We start from the raw sequence: 22,270 nt of genomic DNA, 5'->3' as shown, positions 1-22,270 counted from the left end.
AAGATTTCATGTCACTTCCAGTGCCTTACTTAATGGTGAAGACTCCAGTTGGCAGCCGGACAAGGGCAGTGCGGAAGGCCTTGTGAATCACACACATAGGTAGTCTCTGCGGGTGCAGCTGCTTATTGCTCTGGCTTCAGGTGTCCACATGTGTGTTTGGAGCCGAGGGAGGCTTATGGGGAGACAGATGCTCCTTCATCTTCTCCCTTCTGATTCGGTGGTGTACAGCGCCTCCTCCCACTCTGACCCTAGGCCACCATCTGCTCTGTCCTCCGACCTGGCCGCAGTGCCCTCTCAAGACAGGTGGGCTAGCAGCAGTTTGGCACAGAGGCCTTGCCTGGGGATACATTGTTCGTACTGTGGCATCTGGATGTCAGATTGCCCTCCCAGCTGGACCCTCTGTCCACTGCTTTTCTGACATTGCCTGCCAGCCGGAGTCCGTCTGCAGATTTGGTCAGAGGTCAGTGCCTGCCGTTTATCTCTATGATATCTCCACGAACAGCCCACTTTGCTTGATTGATGACAGGGGAAAGAGACCACTGGGCTCTTTAGGAGCCTGGAGGAAATGTGGCCATGCTTAATGAAAATCTTGCATTTCCAGCGCTCTGGCTTGTGAGGATAATGGGCCGGCGAGAGATTTCTGCTGGCTTGTGTGACTCTGACCTTGGCCTGCCATTCATCTTCCTCTTCCTTCAAGAATGATTCTCACCCTGATAATGCAATAGACAACCATCTCCGGGTTCCTAGAGCATGACGGAGACACAGCTGGAGTACCCTAATAAGTCTTGCCTAGCATCTCAGCGTTAGTGAGAAGACAAGCACCAAGCACCAGGAGGTAGACAGTCTGGCTGCACGGTGTGGCACACACGTTATCCTGACCTGTTTGAGACCCTCCTTTCCCAACCAGTGGAGGTGGCAGAGGACTCAGCCTGCTGGCATCCACATGGGCATACACACAAGGCCAGCCTGGAGGTATCAGCATATTTTAGGACAGACCCTATGTGGCATGGCCTCAGGTCCCAATCCTTTCAGTAGAAAGTAAACAGGCCACCTACACCCTCCCTTGTTGGTGCCTGGGTAGGAAAAATGTCCTTTCCTGGTTCCATAAGTGTGAGACATCCATACCTGGACAAGCTGCTTACTGTGGTCTGAATGATGTGTCCTCTTAAAATTCCAATATTGAAACCGAGTTCCCAAGGGATTTGGTTGTAGGGCCATCGGAAGGAGATTTGGTTGTCAGGGTGGACCCTCACAAAGAGGCTGGTGTACTCTATAAGTGAGACTGGGCCGGGACATAGGAAGGAGGTATCCTAGGAGCCGTAACTAGATCCTCAGGAGACACTGGCTGCAACCCTACCTCAGTGTGGGATTTCCACTCCCTGGAAGTGTGATGGCTCTGTGCTATTCTGTTAGAGCAGTGTGAACCAAGGTGGCCTTGGAGGCCAAGCTGGTGTCACCACTGGCTGAGCAGAGTGGCTTTGCCATTGCTTCAGAGTCAATCCTTCTCAGGAATACTCCTGATTTCCAAACACTGTTCCTTCTTTCCCCGTGCTCTATTCTCTCTCCTTCAAGCCAGACCCCTTATCTTTCCTCTATTTGTTCCTCTGGGTCTTGATTATTTAAGTAAATTCCTATTTTTTTCATGAAGATCAATTTAACAATCTTTCTAGTGGCCTTTGTTCCTGCTGACACAAGTGTGTTCCCAAATTAAACCTAGCTACTAATGTATTGGGAATTCTGTGCTAATGCCTAAGAAAAAATAGGATCGATTTTTCTTTCGTCTTTGGGCCTTAGTTAACTTCATGTAATTGGTCTCTAATTCTCCGGTGGTCAAGCAGGTCCTCTTGGGTTTTTCAAGAGTTATGGACCCCATAGAGATCATGGCTGAGTTCTTTTATTTGCTTCCTAGATATGTCTCTTACATTTCTGGTTTCCTTTCTCAGAACCAAGTTTCAGAACAGATAAAGGAAATCAGAAATTTGTATCTTCCGTCATATCTCATGAAAACCCTGCCTTGGGTTGTGACAGGCAATGGGGGTGGAGCCTGCCCATCTGGAGCTCCTGCACCTTCCTCGGTATAGCCTCTGCCCATCATGGCTCATCGCTAAGAAGAGGCATCCTCTGTGAAAATAACTTCGCAGCTCCTTTATTTCTTAGAATAGTTTTAGAATGATCTATTGGACTTTCATTAACTCAGAGAAATCTATCGAAGCAGCTGTGTGGAATGCTTAAGTCAGACATTTCACAAACGTCCTCACGTTCTGTTCTCTCAAACACTTTAAAATTGGGAATCTTGTTTGTATTATTTTTTTTTGGTTTTTTGAGACAGGGTTTCTCTGTGGTTTTGGAGCCTGTCCTGGAACTAGCTCTTGTAGACCAGGCTAGTCTCGAACTCACAGAGATCAGCCTGCCTCTGCCTCACAGGTGCTGGGATTAAAGGCGTGCGCCACCACCACCTGGCTTGTATTTTTATTGGAGAGAATGTCATATACAATGGGTTGTAGGAGAATCATGGCTGATGTATGGTGTGAAATTGGAGGGGGACCCATCAGGGCTTGGAGATGCTATGTCATAGGATGTTTGTAAAGGATTAGCTAGGCAGAGTGTAGCAAGAAGGCCTGGAGCTGAGAGACAAGGGGACAAACATCTACCATCTCCTGAGGAAGAAATGAAGGGACCTGAACCATACTATGACAGTGGACAGTATATGTGAACATTTTAATCAGGTATTCAAAATTATATCCACTGATCTGAGGCTGGACAAGGCTCTGTATGGCAGAGTATAGGACATGATGATTCTAACAGGTACTGGGTTGCTGCTGACCCTTATTATCTCAGGTTCCCCATACCTGTGGCATTTGTGTTGAAGGGTCTTTATGCCAAAGGGTCTCATATCTGAGTCCTTAAATAAAGTGCTATGATGCTTCCCTTTTGGGAACCTGCTCAAAGCAGTTTATAGCCCTCCATAGAGTCCTCTATCTCCATCTGTATGTTCTGGACCTTCTCTTACTAGTCCATCCATGAAACACCAGAGACAGAGAAGTGGTCTTAGCCTAGGGCATTCATCCCTCAGAAGCCTGACTGAGGCTTTGGCACCACAACAGATATGGGTCTGCTGCCAGGAGGAGGTCAGGACATGTCAGCAGGTCCAGGTGGGCAGACACAGGTGGACTTACTGACCAGAGCTGATCTTTGCCTAGTCTTCTGCCCTGTAAGCTACAGGAGTCAGATGTGCACCCCCCTCCCCCCAGCCTTTGAAAAGATGTATGGCCAGGGAGCCTCAAGGAAGAAGATGCTAACAAACACAAGTTAGTTTTTCATGGTCCTCATCCCCATAATCTGTATGGCTGGGCTCCAGATATTGAGGACACCCCGGGCCTGACCTGAACTGAAATTAGGAGCCTGTCTAGGGCCTTCACTTGCCTTTCCATGTTTTTCTGTCTCTGCTCCTGCTAAGAATGAAAATACATAGAAAGATCTTAGAAGGAGCCTGTGTACACAGGGTTATTACCATCTGCATTTCATGGGCAAGTAACCATGGATGTCACATTGCACTTCTCCATGGGTCCAGATTGTTATGCCCAGATCCACAAAACCAACAAGGAGACCGAGCCCTGTATGTAAAAGCAAAAAGCCTTTATTTTATACAAGCTTGCAAACGCAGTCTTTCTGTGTGTCCAGTGCATTGGAATAATTGAAGAGCCCTGAGCTCAGTGAAAGCTGGGTTTTTATAGTAGTAAAGGTGGGAGTGAGGGATTTCTAAGGTTGGCTGACATTTGTCTAGGGGTGTCCTGGTGACTATGTGCTGGCAGGTGATCCTATCTACAATGGTTGGAACATTAGGCATTTCCTTTGGATGATCTGTTCTTGGGTGATGCTCAGGTAATGCCAGTTTGTGGTTCTTCCTGCAATCAGGTATGGCTTCAGGGTAAACTACTGAGACTCAGGTCTCCATTAAACCTATCTATGGCTGAGTTCTACACTGGCAGGTGATAATGGCTGGAAGTTAGGAACTTCCTTTTGGGTGGTCTGTTTCTATTAAGCTTATCATGGCTGGCTGAGTCCTACACAGATCACATTGAACTTTGTTGTCATCGAGATAGATCTATGAGCGTTAAATTGTGTGTTGGATGTCACTCAGCGAGTGAGTATGAGGAAAGATTTGATTCTGTGAACATTTATTGAGTGTTAACTGCACTCATTCATGCAGTGCTGTAGACACAAGCAGGGAGGGTCAGGCGGTGAACAGATCTGGTCCAGGTTAACAAGCATCCAGACCTGTCAGCCAGAGGAACCCTCGAACTGTCCGTTCAGCAGCCTGAGAGCTGCAATGCACAACAGCAATTGGACGATGAGCATGGCATGTATCCATTGAGTGGCTGAACAAACACAGCTCATCCCCAGAAGCTTCCTGCCCATTTAGAAAAGAGCACCAGGTTCCCCAAAGACCTTGGGCTTTTGTCTGAGTCTGTCTTTTCCCCATTGCAAATGCACACCTTACGGCTACTCTGATTTGGTTCTAGATTTTTTTCTTTTTTTTTGGTCTGGCCACCATGTCTCTGTCATGTCTGAGGCTGTGATCTGTGACCTCGGTGAATCTCAAATTTACCCTCATCTGAAATGATTTACTGGTTCCTGTCACTTTGTGCTACAGTGAGTGTCCCTAGACCAGTCATTTCTCCGAACCCACTCAAGCATGGCTTTGAGGATTTGTCTTGTACAGTATATGCTTTGCTTGTTTTCCCTTGGCTGAGGAAATCTGTGTAGTGCCCTGCTTCTGAAAGGAGGAATGGAGGGAGACATGGACTCCTTCAAGCCATGCTCCCCCTCTCTGTTTTGCGGACTGTAGCACTAGCCTGAGCTGCTGTCGGCCCTTCATTTCCTATGGGTGAGTATATGTGTAACTGGAAGTCTCTCTCCTTCCAAGTTCTCCTAGGCATGAGTGGCACTGGTAACCTGCCTTGAGGGAAACCTCCTCTTTACTTCCCAGCATCTGAAGAGCATTCTGAGCATAGTCTACCTTTCTACCATCTTCTCTGGCTCCTTTTGCATAGAAACTGCTTCTCTGTGAGGGCAGGGCCTTCCAGCTCTCTGTATCCCTAACATGAACCTACCACTGAATTCTGATAAAGTAGATCACAGAAATGTGTATGTCAAGGTTGGAAAATAGATGGTAAATACACAGACCAATATTGGAATGTCAGTTTCTGCCCAAGGCTGGCTAGAGTCCTGAGACCTCTGCGCAGGAGAAAGTACACAAGTAAAGTAGCTACAGATAGCAGTAAGGGATGAGGTCAATAGGTTATTTTAGTAGGTTCTTAATGAGAAACAAATGAAGTTTCCTCCCAAAGTTGGAAGCAGCACATCTTTTTCTCCTAATGCTTTATATTTAAAGAATATAGATGAAGCATTAGTGTGTGCAATCTTAATAACAAAAACCCATCAATTCATCTGCTAGCCAATATATCCTCCTACTCCCAACCTCCCTCCTATATCATATGGCCATCTACCCGTCCATTCATCCACCCATCCAGCCATCCACCCATTCATCCATCAATCCATCCCTATCATCTGCCATCCATCCATCAATTTCAACTGTCTATCACTTCATCCGTCTACTCATTCATTCATTTATTTTTCATCATCCTCCCACCTAGTATTTATCTACCAACTCATTCATCTACCCACCCATCCACCCTCTCATCCATCTATTTTTCCATTTATTCCTGTCTGTCTGTCTGTCTGTCTGTCCGTCTGTCTGTCTTTGTCTAGCATCTTTCCATCTATGTGTGAGTGTATCCACAGGGCATTTACCAATCAAACATTGAATAACCACCAAACTTGTGTCCTCATTTGTGACATGTTCCAGAGATAAGCACTCAGAGAGCTTGGAGTTTAGTCAGGTCAACACGTTCGTGAACTGACAACATACAGAAGGCTGTGGAAGGGGGAGGTCTATCGATACCTGGAAAAGAACATTTCTGTAACCTGCTCCTTTAAACTAGACTCCGTTCACTCTCCCAAGTAGGCACAATAGTGGGAGAACTAAAGGCCCTTATTTTTTTGCCTTTCTGATTCCTGTTCTGCCTTTCCTCTTCATTTCAGACCTTTTGGCATTCCCACATTTGTTGAGTGCCTTGATCTATTGTGATTATAAGCGCGGAGGGACAGGAGAGTCTACTGAGTGTCAGCCGGGCCCAAGCTGAAGTAGCACTGTAGACTTCTGTCTGATGTGGGAGTGAGTCCACATGTGTGGTCCATGAATGTCTGAAGAGATCTTCATACCGTCAAGGACTCTCATCTTTTAGTTAAAGCGTTTTAGAAGAAAAACAAAGACAAAATAACATGACAAAACCCCCAAACTCCATTCCAGTTCATAGGTGACTCATATTCCCTTGTAAGAACATCTCCTTTACAAGATTATATTCTAGAGGTGGAGAAGAAACATCAGTACAACCCTGAAGAGGTAGGTGCTCCTGAGGGCTGTTTTGCTAGCAGGGTTAGGAAGCTAGTCTTGTTCATTGATAAAGCGTTTCTCTAAGCTTGAAATCCTGGGGACATAGTCTTGTTATCACTTTTGCCATGGGACAAGGACAAGTTCCCAGTGGTGGGAGTGTTTGATGTCAAATTTGTGTGCTTCAGCCATCTGAAGAGTGACAGCCATGACCTTGGCATGTAGCTTCCCTTCAGGCTGGGACCTCTGCTATGGTAGCAGGAACAATCGTATGAGCACATTCCGGTCGTTTCTCTAGTATCCATCCAGTTTTCACTCCTATGTCATGAAATCCATGGAAATCACAGCAAGGACACCGCTCAGTGGCAGACAGACCCAAACTCTTCATTATTGGCTGGCATAGAGGAGGTGATCAGCTCAGTCTATATGTGTTATCGAGGATAAGCTAGCTAGTTTGAGCTTGTACAGGCCTAATACAGCAGACATTTTTGATGTTCTACATCTTTTTCCTTTGGTCTACTTCTGACTTCAGCTTCAGTTGTGAGGGCTGGATCCTGCTCAAGTTTTTATCTAGGAATCTGCTTCTGTGACTTCATGTTAGGATTAATGACAGAGAATAATACACGAGGTCCTGGGGTAGTTAGGGAAGGGTGAATGATGAGGTAGAAGTAGCAGGGGCTCTTCTTGTAGTACAAGGAGCCTGTTTGTTCTCAGGAGTCCTGTGAGGTCAACGTTGCATCCTGTTTCTCTCCATTCATGGCCAGTGATGTTCTTCTGAAATATTTTTAACAGGCTTCTTATTACTTAGGGGTGCAAAGACTGGTCCCTTTGACCAAGTTTGTCTGATTGATTATGCAAGATATCAATGAAGGACACCAAACCTGTCTAGGAGTATAAGTTCTCCCCCCCACCCCCACGCACAGACACTCACATCTCTTTACTTTTTCTCTTCTCCTTTGTGCTTTGATGTCTTCTTGGAGGATGAAGTATCATGAGGAGAATTCCTTGAGAATAAGGCTTCCCTCCTCCATATGGACGGGCCCCTTCAGGTTTTCTTAGACTATGGTACCCAGTCTTCCAGCTCATCCAAAGCCAGGGGGTGAGCCAAACCTCTACCATCTTTGGATTGATGAAGAGGCTGGCTCTGTCACATCAATGCTACTCTTTACAGCAGTATTTCAGTTTCTCATTTGCCATGTCCATGGAAACCTGCCTGGGATGAGGAGGGAATGAAGAAAGGGCAGACACACATACAGAAAAGCTGGGGTCAGGGGCTCTGATGGAGTGGTACCACCTACAACAACAACCTAGAACCCCAGTGCATTTATTATGTACAACATTTATGATGTTAGCTAGTCAGAGGATGAGGTCTCTGCAAGCAAGGGACTCTCAGACTGTGAACGCTGGGGGGAAGAAGCTGCAGTTGTTAGTTTTGAACACACTGGTCCATAGTTTGTGAACACTTGTGCTTCCATACAGTGCCGCATTTGCACCTGAACCAGAGGAAAGCTTGGTCAGTTCTAAGCCTGGCCCGTTTGGGGAGGGCTTTGGCAGCTTCCCACAGGTCTGATGCGTTTGTCGTAGACATGGCTATGCCTGTGCTGACAATACAGATTTATTTTGGGCTTTATCTGTTTCTTTGTTATTATTATTGTTTTCTTTACATCCACTCAGGGCTTCCTCAGCTCCCCACGCTCATAACTCTCACAAGCTCTGTGCTGGAGCTGTTTCCTCTATGGGTCAGTTTCAATGACATTGGCCAATCTAATTGACAAATCCTGGATGCATCCAGGATAGCACGGCCCATCAGGCATAGGAATCTCTGCCATTTCCTCACTTCTGTACCATCATCCAGGCCACTCGTCACTCTGGATCTATCAGTGGCTGGGGTGGTCTTGCCTATGTCCAGGCTCAATCACCAGCTTTCTGTGCATGGCTCCATCAGTGCCATCCATCTCTCCAGCTCCTCCCTCCTGCTCCTCCTTAGTTTATACTAAAAGGCTCTGCATGGCTGCATCGTGGCCTCCTCTTGATCCTTTCCGATCATATTGTTAGCACTGTCAGATTGGATGGAGAAGTCAGCCAACCATGATCCTCGGGCTGAATCTAGTACATTGTTTATTTGGAGCCATGTGCTTATGAGTCACCTCTTGATTCTTTCAGGCTTTAACAGCAGTGTTGAACAGTGGTCAGACGAGACTGTAGGACCTTCAAAGCCTGGTTTTTACTATCTAGTCCTTAACAGAAAAGTTTGATGGCCTTTAAGACCTCTGTGGAGTGATGGGGGAGAGTCTTCTGTTTTGTGTTAATTTCATTGGTTAAATAAAGAGACTGCCTTGGCCCTTTGATAGGACAGAAAAATTAGGTAGGCGGAGAAGACTGAACAGAATTCTGGAAGAAAGAAGCCGAGTCAGTCAGTCGCCATGATTCTCCTACTTCAGACAGACGCAGGTTAAGATCTTTCCTGGTAAGCCACCTTGAGGTGCTACACAGAAAATTAAAAATGGGTTAGATCAATATGTAAGAGCTAGCCAATAAGAGGTTAAAACTAATGGGCCAAGCAGTGTTTAAAAGAATACAGTTTCTGTGTAATTATTTCAGATAAAGCTAGCCATGCGGGCAGCCGGGTGCCAGGAAGCAGCCCGCAGCTCCATCAACAGTGGAGGCTTTGATCCTCTATACTTGTATGCTTTTACATATATTAGGCAATCACTTAGCACATTCATCTTTATTTTATACTGCTTTGTGTCCTGTTATCTGAACAGGTGATGTACCTGCTTGCAAACCTCAATCATGATGTGGATCACACTCTTTTTCCTTGTTGTTATGTGGATGTACCCCTACCTCTATTCCTGAGAGAGATTAGGTATTCTCTTAGCCTAATGTAACCATTTCTTTGGTTGTGCTGCTAAAATAAAAAAAAGGGAGGGAGGGAGGGAGGGAGGGAGGGAAGGAGGAAAGAAGGAAGGAAAGAAGAAAGAAAAGAAAGAAAGAAAGAAAGAAAGAAAGAAAGAAAGAAAGAAAGAGAGGAAGAAAAGAAAATATCATGGAGTCAGGGGTTCTTTGTACACAAAGCTCACAGCACTGGAGAAGATACTGTTGCTTTCCACACCACCCAGGCTTTTGCTCCTCACCTCATTCTTTGGAAATACATCAGAAGAAAGAGTTTCACTCTCTTTCTTTTTACAGATCTCCAATCTCTACCTGTATGACAGTGTTCTGATGCTGGCCAACGCCTTCCACAGGAAGTTGGAGGACCGGAAATGGCACAGTATGGCAAGCCTTAACTGCATAAGAAAGTCTACCAAGCCATGGAATGGAGGGAGATCCATGTTAGACACGATTAAAAAGGTATGTGTCGAGGGTACCGCTTTGTAAACTTGTACACGGCTAGAGACAAGTCCCTTGATGCGTCCTGTCTAAGTTGGTATGAAATTATTTTGTAATGTGTCTGTGTATGTATGTGTGAGAAAGATTGCCTGAGTCCTCTTCATTGGCTTCTCTTTCTGTCACTCTTCCTTTGCCTTTTTGAAAGCTGATACATTGTAGTCCAGGGACATGTTCTTCAAATGTCTCTATGCTTTCAAGAGATGTGGCTTCAGAAGGTAAATGACTTGCCCAAAGTCACAAGTAAGTGAAGTCATAGCTGCCCATCCTGTATCTGCCCAACACTCTTTCATGCAAGCTGTCACTTTTCAGAAAAAGCTCATCTTGGTGGTATGGCCATATGTTGCTTATCCAGGACCCCAGCATGCAGATGTATGTGTGACTGTGCATCCATCCGTGCCCATGTGTGTCTATGCATTCTGCACATGTAGTGTGTCTTGTGTGATGGAGAGTGGCAGTGTATCAGAGAAGAGGTTCAAAGTGAATTGGGGTAACCCACAGGAGAACTGTTAGAGTAATGGGCTTTTAGGGGCTCCAGATGGGCTTTTAGGGGAATCTACAATGCCAGAAGCCTTAGCCACAACAGATTGTGCATGGTTTCAGTTGCAATGGACATGTCCCAGTGGTGCTTTAAGTTTACTGCAGCTCAGAGAGAGCAAGGCCTCTCCTGGACCAGTGTACTTTATCTGTTCTCCATGTTCCTTGAAGCCACAGGCAAGAAGACTGGGTAAGGTCTGCACCCTATACTGAAAAGCAAAAGGGAGAGCGTCATAACTTGCTCAGTCTCACACTGTCTAATGCTCCTTCCACTGAACTGTAGAGAGACAAATACAATCACGTTTAAATTCCAAGAGTAGCACAGCGGTGGCACATAGCAATAGCTGGAAACACACTGACTGTAGTAATGGCAGGTAAAAGCCTTTGGGGTTTCTTTTGTAAGATTAAGACATTTATCTTGCTTTGACGTCCTAGGACTGTTAAATGGCTCTGTCCTTGCTATGGGCACTCATATCTGCTCCCTTCTTGGTCACTCCATTCTCTACCACACCAAACGTTTCCTCCTCCTCTGCAGGGACACATCACTGGCCTCACAGGAGTTATGGAGTTTCGGGAAGACAGCTCGAATCCCTACGTCCAGTTTGAAATCCTTGGCACAACCTATAGTGAGACCTTCGGTAAAGACATGCGCAAGGTAAGCCCCAAGGTCCTCACATCCTAGTCTTCTCGCCTCTGTGTCTCTGAGGACAACAACAGCTCTAGTTGGTTCCTCCCATTGCCAGCAAGGGATGCCTGCCAGGGGAAGCCCTTCCCTGCTTCTCTTCTTGATGCTGCTATTAATGCTGATGATCCTGAGAAATTTCCAGGAGGAGGCAGAGAAGATTCAGGCAGGAAGTGCTAATATCACAGACCTGAGTCCAGCAGGGTTTCCTGGGAACTATTTCCAGGTCCATGGATCAGTGGGGAGCTGCCTAGATGCTAAGGTGGACCGCAGGTTTCCTCAGACTTGAGAAGTAGCCTAGCTTCTGAGACAAATGTGAATTGTGGCTGAGGCTGGGGCCAGAAGGTATAGCCAGGGTGTCTGCCAGACTCAGGGTTGACAAAAAACCACCTAGAGCTCGATGAAGAGGGAAATGAGAGCCAAGAGTGGAGGATGACTCAAGATATGGCTTGGCTTTTTTGTTTGATGCATCGCTGACAGTCCAGAAGCATATTTCCAGTGGCACTGATGGACAGCTAAGATGTTGTTATAACAGCGGAGGGCTTGGAAGAGTATTCAATAGACAGCCCTCAGACAACATTTGGATGAGCCCTGCGGGGGCTTATAATGGATAAGAAGGAAGGGCGGAACCTGATACCCGGTGCCTGATCTACTCAGCTGCCTTGTAAGCTTTTCCAGAACTGTTCTTTGCAGGAGGACCGTGTGCTTGTTGGGGCCAGAGAGGCTAGTGTTCATGTGTAGGAACTCAGTCCTCTTGAGAAAGAATGAAAGCATTCATTGATTGGTCTACTCGTGGAACAGGCTCTTGTAATCACACCTAACCTTTGCCATATACTTTGTGTGTGTATGTGTGTGTGTGGGGGGATGTCTCCACCAGTGATAGTGCTTCAGAAATAATGGCCATCCTTGCCAAAAATGAAGCCTTAGCAGGTGATTCATAAGCTCTTATCAGAGAGACTTGTAGACAAGTTAGGGACAATGCAGAGGTAGACAAAGTTTAGAAGATAATGATGCACCGCTACCCACTACCTGGGTAGAGAACTTTGATCTCCTTTCGAAAGGATCGGGGAAGAGGGGTGAACTGTGGAATAGTGGAGAAATGAGATCTGCAGCACAGGAAATGGGCAGTGACAGCACCATGGGAGAGCTGATTCTCCGGGGAAAGGCCACTGTGTCCTGGAGTCCCAGTATAATGAGCAGAATAGGGCCTCTCAGCCATCCTGCATTGGAAGATGGAGTTATAAGTTGGTCATATCAAGTCTAGGGATGGCTAATACATATAGATTGATGACATCTTAGAAGCTAACAGTTTGTGGTGCCACCAAGAAGGTTAATGACTATGCTGCCACACCCAATAGAATTGAAGTGTGATTGCCAATGTCAAGGAGGCTGAGGCTCGCTTATGGTATCTCTGAGGAATTGTCCAAACCTGTGACACTTGGTTGAGGGCTAGAGGTGAATAATTGGTACTGGTCTAAGCAAGACTATAAGACAAATTGCTTTTGGTTTAGATTTTCATCTGTTCAGAGGCCAGAAGGAGAGGGGACCTCACTCAGCCACTCTGATGTGATTGAGGAGTAAGTATGGTGGTCTCCCGAAACCGCTATTGACATCAGCTCAGGGAATAGGTACATGCCATCCTTGAGTGCTACGAGTATGTGCCATCCTTCTGAGTTAGGAACTCTAGAGTCTTGTCTGCTTGTTCCTTCATTATCTCTCACCCCATTCTTTTAGCTCAGCTCCAATTGCAAGGCTTCCACAGCCTGTGAAATGTTGACAATGGGTCTTCTGCTTCTCCTTAGACTGCTTATACTCAAGTCCCATGAGCCCCCTGTTTGTACCCTACCAGCCACTCTGAGTCCTTGAATGAGGGGGAGTGCGGTGTGCTTCACTCCCTATTTCAGGTGTCTGGGCCTTCCGTGTTGCTAAGGCAACATCCTGTAGCCAGTGGGGACTGGAATCTCCCGGTTATAGGAGCTTCGGAGCAGGAGGTCTAGATGTAATTGAGTTGGGAGGGAAGCTGATTTTCAAGTGGGATTTATTTTAAAATGTATTCTTTTGTCATTTTAAAGCCTGCCCTTAATAACTGCATATCCCAGTTGTTATCTGTCTGCCGAGCAGCTCATCATCAGAAACGAGAAGCTATGTGGGAGGCAAGGAATAGGATTTACTATAACAAGCATTTGCTGTTATGACCCAGAGGGTATACAAGAGCGATGGGATGGGCTTTAGGATGGAGCAAGGAGAGCATATTGGGTGTAGGTGTCAGGGGCATACTGCAGCCTTAGAAGGAAGAGTAGGGCTTCAGTGCCCCGGTAGAAAATAATGGGAAGCCAGGGTGCCTTAGGAATATGATAAAAAATATTGATAGAGGGTCAAAATAACTGGGAGTGGGTGTAAGACTTGAGGGTAGTTTGGGCATGTTCTGAGCCATCAGTGACAATGTCTTTTGAGGAACCCCATAGATGGTAGTTTTCTGTGGCCCCTTACTACACATGATCACCAGGAGAGACAGCTAGAAAGTTGGCTAGCTACTGCTTGCTGGGTGAAGTATGTACGTTCCTGCCAAGATGATGCGTGCCACATATATTTGAATTGAAATGCAACAAAGGCTAATAAAAACCAAGAGCTTTCTGAAGACTGAAACTGCGAGGAATCATCTAAGTGAGGGAAAATAGAGATATTTTTTCTGAAACTAAGTACCTTAGAGAGACCTCTCTGGGAGGGTGAGTCACCCAGCCGCTTTAGATTGAGTGGCATAGGGAGGCTGGATTACTCAGCCCCTGTATAGGAAGGAGTGGGCGGTGGCTTTTCCCCGCAAGCTACTGGACAGATACTGATTAAATTATCTAAACCGGGAAAAGTGTTCTTGTTGAGGGATTGGCTGAATGGCCAAATCAAAAGTCTATGAGGTAGTTCACCGCCAACCTGCTGTGAATTACAGACAGGTGTTAATCTTCTGTCACTGGGATTGGCCCCGTGTCTGCTAAGGGGGCAGTGTTTGCAAGGAGGTCTCTTCCCATTGCAGAAGAATTGGTTGGTTTGTTTGGCTGGTTTCCACTGTCTATTCAATTGGTGACTTGCTTTTTCAGGCCTCAGAACTCTTAAGAGTCCACACATTTTCTCTTGCTGTGATACTCCTTGCCAAACAAGCAGAAATATCCGAAGGACAATAAGTTTGTCTGTATAAATGTCCTTAGGTTATGACATGAGCAGGGACAAATACATTAGAGGCCTGTATGGCAAAATTTCCCGGGATGGGAATATATGGAAATCGCATGGCCGAGAACAGGAGGGGGTGTAACAGAAACCATTGACTATGTACTGAACACAAGAGTACATTCTAAGTATGGGTCCTTATTGATGCCAAAGCCATTGGGTCTTCCTTGTCCCACCTCTCCTGAGTTTCAATAGCCCCTTTTCCTTACAGGGTCTTCCTCAGACAGAATTTCTGGTAATAATCCTCATCCTTAGGATTCTTTGCTTGTGAGGCACCGTTAGAGTAATTATCCTGCCTGGCTCTTATTAGGGAGAATGTTCCCTTTGGTTGGTTCCTCAGCCTTAGCCACGTGCGGTCATGCTTCTTTGAGTGCAGAACAGACAGATGCAGCTCCCAGCTCTGCTGCGTAGTTTTATGGGCTACAACATTTCATTACACTGAGTGCCAAAAGCAAGGCCAGAGATAGGTAGCCTAGCCCTTCCAGGTGTAGCTGGGATTACTAAATTCAGTGTGCCAGGCTTGTGCCCAGTTCTTCTTACATGCCCAGGAACAGATTTCCACGATTTCAAAAAGACCCAGGTGCGAATTGAGGCCTAAAAACTTCACTTCTAAATGCGATTTTCTACTGGGGGCTGTATTGGTAAACATGGATATTAGATCCTGCCCTTTGCCCCAAGCATGGTATTCCTGGATTGTGACACCAGCTGAAGCCCGGAGGACCATCTCCCATTACCCAATCACTGAGAATTCCTGCCATTCTCTTCCCTGCTGGCACTGGAGTGGGGCCTTAGTTCCTTCTATTAACACAGGATCCCATGTGCAGCAGGACTCCGGGAAACAAGCCCATTGCCTACAGGTGCTTGGAACTTCATTTCTCTGGGTGGCATCCTCTTGATTCACTGGCTCAGTAGAGAGTAGTAAATTCGTTTGCGAGAAGGGTAGGGAAGAAGGAGGAGCATCCACGTAGCCTGTGGGGTTTGCTTTCAGACCTATACACTAGGATTGAGGAGACCCCAGGGGTCGCTTTAGACAACTTGAGGAGAGAACTGAATGAGAACCAGGAGAGGCAGAGAAAGTGTTCAGCTCAGTGGCATTTCAACTTTTCCTCTGGCCTCGCAGGTCTGGTCAAGCAAGCTCTTACTGGGACCTGATATATCAGATAACTGTAGAGGACACTTATTACAGTTGCAGTAGGCAAGGAACTTGGGTAGGGAGATCTGTACTTTGTTTTGCAGCAACTCCTCTCTGTCCTTCACAGCTCTACGGTTTGATGTAGACCTTTTCCTTTTTGAAAATTGAGGCCCACAGACTAGAAAATCTTCACATTATCTGTGACCATGCAAGTGCCGGGAAGGTAGAGGGACAAGAGGGGAGGGAGAGGAGGGAGGAGGATGGAGGGAGGAAGAGAGGGTGAGAGGGAGAGGAAGGAGGAGAAAGGGGGGGTGTTGAACACGAGGCACTACGGTTTTGTGATTCTGTCCCTCCGTCTAGCTCTTCCATTCCAGTGCGCCTTCTCCCTTAAGCCAGCACATTAGGGCATCACCATTCATTCCTGCTGGCCTGGACCCACTGGCTTCAATTCCTTCACTTCAGCTTGGTCAGCCTTCCCATTCCAACAACTCCCCAGGGAGAGGGGAGGTCTCCATCCTCCTGTCCTGTTTCATGCTGCTGCTTTTATCTTGTCAACTCTGGTTCTTTATGACAGCTGGAGATAGACAGGAATCTAACAGTCCCACCGTGATGAGATGTCCCTGGAAGGACCTTGTGGCTACTGATAACTTACAGAGTAATAATTGCTGATCGTACAGCAATTGCCACGCCATAGGATCCCGGTTCTCCTGGGCCCAAAGTGTCTCATTAGCATTTGCTCCCTCTCTGCCACACAGTGTTACAATTTATACCTTATTCTCAGAGTTCAGAAGTTCCGAGTTGTAAGGGCAAGTTGAAATGGCACCTAAGAGCCAACTCTGAAGACAAAGCAGACCTGCCTTGATCTTGTGACGCCAGGGTCTGGAAATGAGCACAGCAGAAGGGAGGCAGCTGTGTGCTGAGCTGGGGCTCCAGGGTCTAGCCTGGGAACCGTGATGTGTCTCTAGTCGTTGCTTCCTAGAGACTTCAGGCCGTGCACAGTGAGAAAAGAAGAGGAGGAGGAGAAGGGAGGAGGAGGAAGGAAAGCAAGAAGGAAGAGGTGAAGAACAACAGCAGCAGCAAACTTTAGTCTGTCAAATTAACATTCATGCAGCCTATTTCCTAAGTAAAATGTCAACCATGCTCAACCCATGTGCGAGACTTGCTTTTGACAGAGCAGTGAACCGAAACAAACGCCACTGCTTCATCCCAATAAAGACCCAAGGAAAAGATGCAATTAAGTATTTCATTTTAAGTAACATTTCATCAGCGGGTGATCATTTAAGGTAGAATGCTTTGAAAATACAGATAAATGAAATGAAGGGTATAAAAGTCAACTATATTCTCTAAACTAAGGAACAAAGAGCTTTGAATTTTTGGTGTCATTTGTATGTGGGTTTTCTCCTCTCCCTCTCTATAGGGATATGGGGAGTGATAGGTATAGTTTACAAAATTGTTGTTTATTACATACATATTTTAATGCCCTGTATTTCCCATTTAGTAGCATATTGGGAATATTTTCTTATTTCTTCAAATATTCTTACAACTATGATTTTTAAAAATGGAAATGTATCACTAAACTTTTGGTAGGCTATTATACATTTAATCTTCCCATAGGACATCTAGATGTTAATGCATTATGACCAGGTTGTTATAGAATGATATCATAACAAACATAAAATACATGGGATTTTTCATTATATGTATATTTTCCCTTTATTATATGTTTTAAAAGGGAATTTACTAAACCAAGGATAATGATTATTTTAATATGCTTCATACACATTTTCAAATTGATTATGGAAAAGCTTAGTGATTTTCACATTCATTCATATAGAAATCTGTGTTTAATTCTATGCTAAAAATTCAGTGATGCATTAATTTAATATCAATATAAAGATAATGCTACTAAATTTGCATTTATGGTTAAAATATAATTATTGATCATTTAGTTTTCACATTTTAAAAGTTACCTCTAAAATCCTTTGTGCCTTTATATTGGGCAAGGAAATGTTCTTGTTAACTCATAAAAATCACTTCTCTTTAGAAGCGAATTGGTAGTTATTTGTGTCAGATATTTGTCTCAATAAATTGCTTTCTTTGGGATTAAAGGATATCTGTACATGACAGACACAATTTTATGTGGTCAAATAGATTTCTTCACTCTGGTAGTTTTCCATGTTTATAATTTTATCCGATTTGCACAGATGATTCCATTTACCCAAATTTTCTCCTACTGAGTTTTATAGCCTGATTTTCTTTTTAAGAATGTATTAGGAACAGGTTTGGAGTTAACTGTGATGGCATGGCTCAGCATTCATAGTGTTTCACTAAATATATATATTTACATATGCACCACCCTATATACAGTAAATATATATATTTACATACACACCACCCTATATACAGTAAATACTTGAATGGCCATCTTAGTCTGTGCTATTCTAAGTTTGTATCTCCTCAATTGTTGATAATTTATTTTTGTAGTCATTTTCTCTTATTCTAGGTTAAATTTATTTTATTTATTTACATTAGTGGATGTGCGTGTCTGTAGGTATGGAAATGGCCCTCTCCAGACCTCCCCACACATTAGAAGAGGCATGGAGCTAAGGAAGCTTCAGGCTTGCTCACTTCAGTGCCCAGCCAACAGCTCCAGTCTTCCCATTTTTCTATTTGGCCATTCTCAGAACATTGTCTTTAGTCTCCTTAGAGTTTTGGCCTGGCTGTGCCAGTTCCAAGGACAGCAGCCCGTGGAAGAAGGCTGCTGCCTGCCTTTGGTCACCTTGGTGAGTGTGTCATGGTTTCCCATGCTGCCTGGTGTGTGCTTCTCCATCAGGGAAATCTGGGTGTGACTGGGTCTTCCGTCACTGCACAGGCTCTGTGCTCTTCTTCTCCAGGGTTTTTTGTTCTGCTTGCATTTAGTTTGATGAGGACCAAGAGAACTTGTTCTTTTTGAAATCTTTTTGAGATCTCTGGACAGAACACAGAAGAGTTGGGGCGGGGGATTTAACCGTGGACTTGTCTGATGCAGCTGTGGGTTGGGAGCCCTTGCTATGCTATTTGCAACCATTCTGCCCTGGTTTCCACATTTCATTTCATTGTTTTTCCTATCTGCCTCACAGAAAATCTTGGCAAAAAAAGGCTCTACACAGTATTTGCAAACAATTAAAAATTGCATGTTGGGATAGCTCCCTCTCATCCTGCTATTATACACTGCAGTCACCCTGTAATTCTTCATGAGACCCCCCAAAGGTTCTTATACTTCATCCCCTTCCGGCATAACACTAGGTTTGCTTAGTCACTTCTGCCGTGTTCCAATGAACTGATTTATGCTCTCTCCCGCTGACCAGTTCCTGGTATTTGTTTTACTATTATTTTTGAAGCTATCATCGGAAATGCTCAATAATTTCTAGACTGGCATGTTTTAGAATGTTTTGTCTCGAGTAGAGCTGTGACTGAATCCTAGTTGTTTTTCTATGGAAGCAGAAGTATAAATACATAGAAATGTGTGTACCTCTTAGGTGCACCCTTGTGGACTTTAAGAACACAAACACGACCTTGTCACCAACACTCAGAACCAGACCCAATGTCTGCAGCACCCAAGGAATATTCTTTGTGTCCGTTTCTAGTTACTACACCCACCATTGATCTCCTTTTTACTTTCTACTCTCCTTAGATTTACAGTTAGCATACTATCAGATTCTCTCTGCTCTTGGAACTGACCTCCTTTTTGAAGTGTGGTTTTGAGAGCCATAATCATCACCATAAGCAGTGTTGGATCATTCTTTCTGATTGTTCTTAAAGGGAAAGTTTCATTATTGCTCAGGTATAATGAGACCAACAAAACAAAACAAAACAAAAAAAAAAACAAAATAAAAATGACACATTATGAACATGTTTCTCATCGATCCCAAGAGGAGAAGGGGACACATGACACTGGAGGGTCACATGGCATGTGACAGATGGTTGTTTCTGAGGACGGGGGAACATGGGAAGTTTCCAGTACTGTTTCAAGATGTAGTTGGCTAATCTTGGTTCTTTGTTTTGCATTAATAATTATAAATAGTATGTTCCTTTATCACAACAAATCTGGATTCATGACTGAGATGTGTGATGGACAGTTTTATATCAACTTGACAAACTAAGGTCATTTGTGGAAAATGGAATCTCAATTAATAAAATGCCTCCTTAAGACTGAGCTGCAGACAAACCTGAAGGATGTTCTCTTATTTAGTGATTGATGGGGGAGAGTTCAGTAATCATGTGTAGTGCCACCCTTGGGCTGACTGGTGGTCTTGGGATCCATAAGAAAGCAGGCTGAACAAGTCACGGGTAACACACCAAGCATGGTGTCTGCGTCAGTTCCTGACTCCAGGTTCCTGCCCTGTTCGAGTTCCTGTCCTGACTTCCTTCAGTGATAGACACTGATCTGAAAGTGTAAGCCAAATAAACCTGTTCCTCCCCCGTTTGCTTTTTGGTGGTGGTATTTTATCACAGCAATAGAAACCCTCACCAAGACAGGTTGCACTGACTCTCGATCAGTGTAGGAGGCACTGCCAACCTCTCAGTGCAGAGCAATTGATAAATTTATGACTCTGGTGTACCCTTCAGTCTGTTTACAGCCTCTTTAATTTCTCTCTGGAAGTTGCAGCTTTCATAGCAAAGACCTAGGTACCTTTAGTTTGATTTATTCCTAGATCTTGATGCTTGCCGGGTACGTTATATGTAGCAAATATTCACAATCATTTTTTACTAATTTATTGTGTGTGAATAGAAATTTGCTTGGTTTCATGTATTAAATTTGTTTCTGTAGACTATATTTGTTGATTTATACTAAAAAATTGCACATATATCCTTTGGATAAAAACTCAACATTATACCTATCATATAAATTTGCTTGCATTCACTATTTCAGATAAAGTATATTCCCTTAGATTCCAATTTTCTCATAGTTTCAAAAATTAAGATTGTTACATTTGGCCAAAGACGAAAGACAATTTTAGTCTATCAAGGTGATTATATAATTATAAACTTGTAATTCTTACTTTTTCCTGGTAGCATGATAAATTATGTTGGCTAATTTTTTTTTGATGCTGCTCCATTATCTTTTGTGTATCAGGCATGCCACCCTACTTTGAGGATGTAAAACAGTCTTTAGTATTTGCTGAGACTGTTATTCCCTAATTTCTCTTCCATTTTATAATTTTACTTGAACTTTTGTTTTGAGGTTAGTACAGATTCACATGCAGCCGTAATGAGTGATAGTTTACAACCACTGTTGTTGTTCCCTAAGAGAAGAAGAACATCAGCAGGAATGCACCCCACGGATATGGTTCAGACCTCCACTCTCTTGGTTTCACTTGTGTTTGTGTGCACTCATACATAATTTTATTCTGTGTAGTTGATGTGTTTACTACCACAATCAAGCCAGAATTTTTCTCAAGAAATATTACCATTATGATCCCTCCCGTTGCTTATTTATTATTGCACATCATGTGCCTCTGTTCTGTGCACTTCTAACAATAGACAGCCAGGCCTGCACTTAGATTCTCCATCTCTAAATGTTTGTAATTTAAAAGAGTTACATAAACTGAAGCTTGCAATAGTGTAATTAAAATTCTGTAACCAGCTTTTGTGCATTCAGCATAATGTCCTAGAGATTCATCCCATTGCTTCCTTCATCAATGGTTCCATCGTTCTGTTGTTTAGTGCTTTTCAGAGAGGTAATGGCCCAATGATTGTTTAACCTTTAACCTTTCAACGGCAGAGGATTGTCTAAATTCTTTGTAATGTTTGGCTCTTCAGAATGAAGCTGTTATGAAGCTAATGTGCAGGATAAATACCTAGGATGCTGCTCTTGCTGTGTTCTGTGGAAACTGTGTTCGGTGCTAGGAGAACAGCTGTCCTGCATGACTGCCCATCCATACTCCAGTGATGCGCTATGATACAGATAACTTCTTCCCAGCCCCAACGGCCTTTAGTGTTACCACTATCCTTTTTTTTTTTTAGCTTATAATGATGAAGAGACATCTTACTCTAATCTTGATTTAATTTTTGCTTTCCTGATGACCAGAATATCCAGCCATTTGTATGTGATTCAATATTTGCCTAATAATTTGCCTGTTTTTCTAAGTGGATGCCTTACTTTGTACTATTGAGTTTTGAGAGCTCTTTATATATTCCAGATATTAGTCTTTTATTGGCTGTATGGCTTGTAAATATTTTACCTGTCTTTGCATTTTCAGTTAGGGATCTTTGCATGAAACTAAAATTTGGATTTTGATGAAATTTAACTAGAGCTCATATTTTTAGTATCATCCTAAGAATTTTTGTTTGTTTTGGATTTTTGGATGTTCTTTTTTTGTTTGTTTTTCTGTTATTTATTTATTTATTTATTTATTGAGACAAAGTTTCTCTGTGTAGCCCTGGCTGTCCTGGAACTTTCTCTGAAGAACAACCTGGCCTTGAATTCAGGGAAATCTGTCTGCCTCTGCCTCCTGAGTTCTGGGATTAAAAACATGTGCCACCACTGCCCATTTGTCCTGAGTGTCCTAAAATCCACTATGTAGACCAGACTGGTCTCAGATTCAGACATCCTGCCTGCGCCTGTCTCCTGAGTGCTGAGATTAAAGGTGTATGCTACCATATTTGGCACCCTAAGAATTATTTGCCTATCCTTATAATCCAACGATGCTTTTCTCTTATGCTTTTCTTAATATATTAACATTATATGTATACAATTATCTCGATCATCTATCTATCTATCTATCTATCTATCTATCTATCTATCTATCTATCTATCTATCTATCTATCTATCTATCATTTCTATCAATCTATCATTTAAACTTTGATTTGGGGCAC

At 43.9% G+C, this 22,270-nt stretch overlaps 1 protein-coding gene across 2 annotated transcripts in view; it reads left to right on the top strand.

The window, feature by feature from the left end:
* Grid1 (glutamate ionotropic receptor delta type subunit 1) overlaps positions 1-22,270 on the top strand; it is a 762,418-nt gene that overhangs the window by 496,877 nt on the left and 243,271 nt on the right. For both annotated transcript variants that reach the window (XM_013346867.2, XM_026779664.1), the window contains exons 7-8: positions 9,644-9,805; positions 10,914-11,033. In XM_013346867.2, the coding sequence (XP_013202321.2) occupies positions 9,644-9,805; positions 10,914-11,033 (282 nt within the window). The remainder of the gene's footprint in view (positions 1-9,643; positions 9,806-10,913; positions 11,034-22,270) is intronic.

The sequence above is a fragment of the Microtus ochrogaster genome, chromosome 6 (assembly GCF_000317375.1).
Source record: "Microtus ochrogaster isolate Prairie Vole_2 chromosome 6, MicOch1.0, whole genome shotgun sequence".
In the NCBI taxonomy this organism is placed as follows: Eukaryota; Metazoa; Chordata; class Mammalia; order Rodentia; family Cricetidae; genus Microtus; species Microtus ochrogaster.
This window is presented reverse-complemented; position numbering and strand designations above follow the sequence as displayed.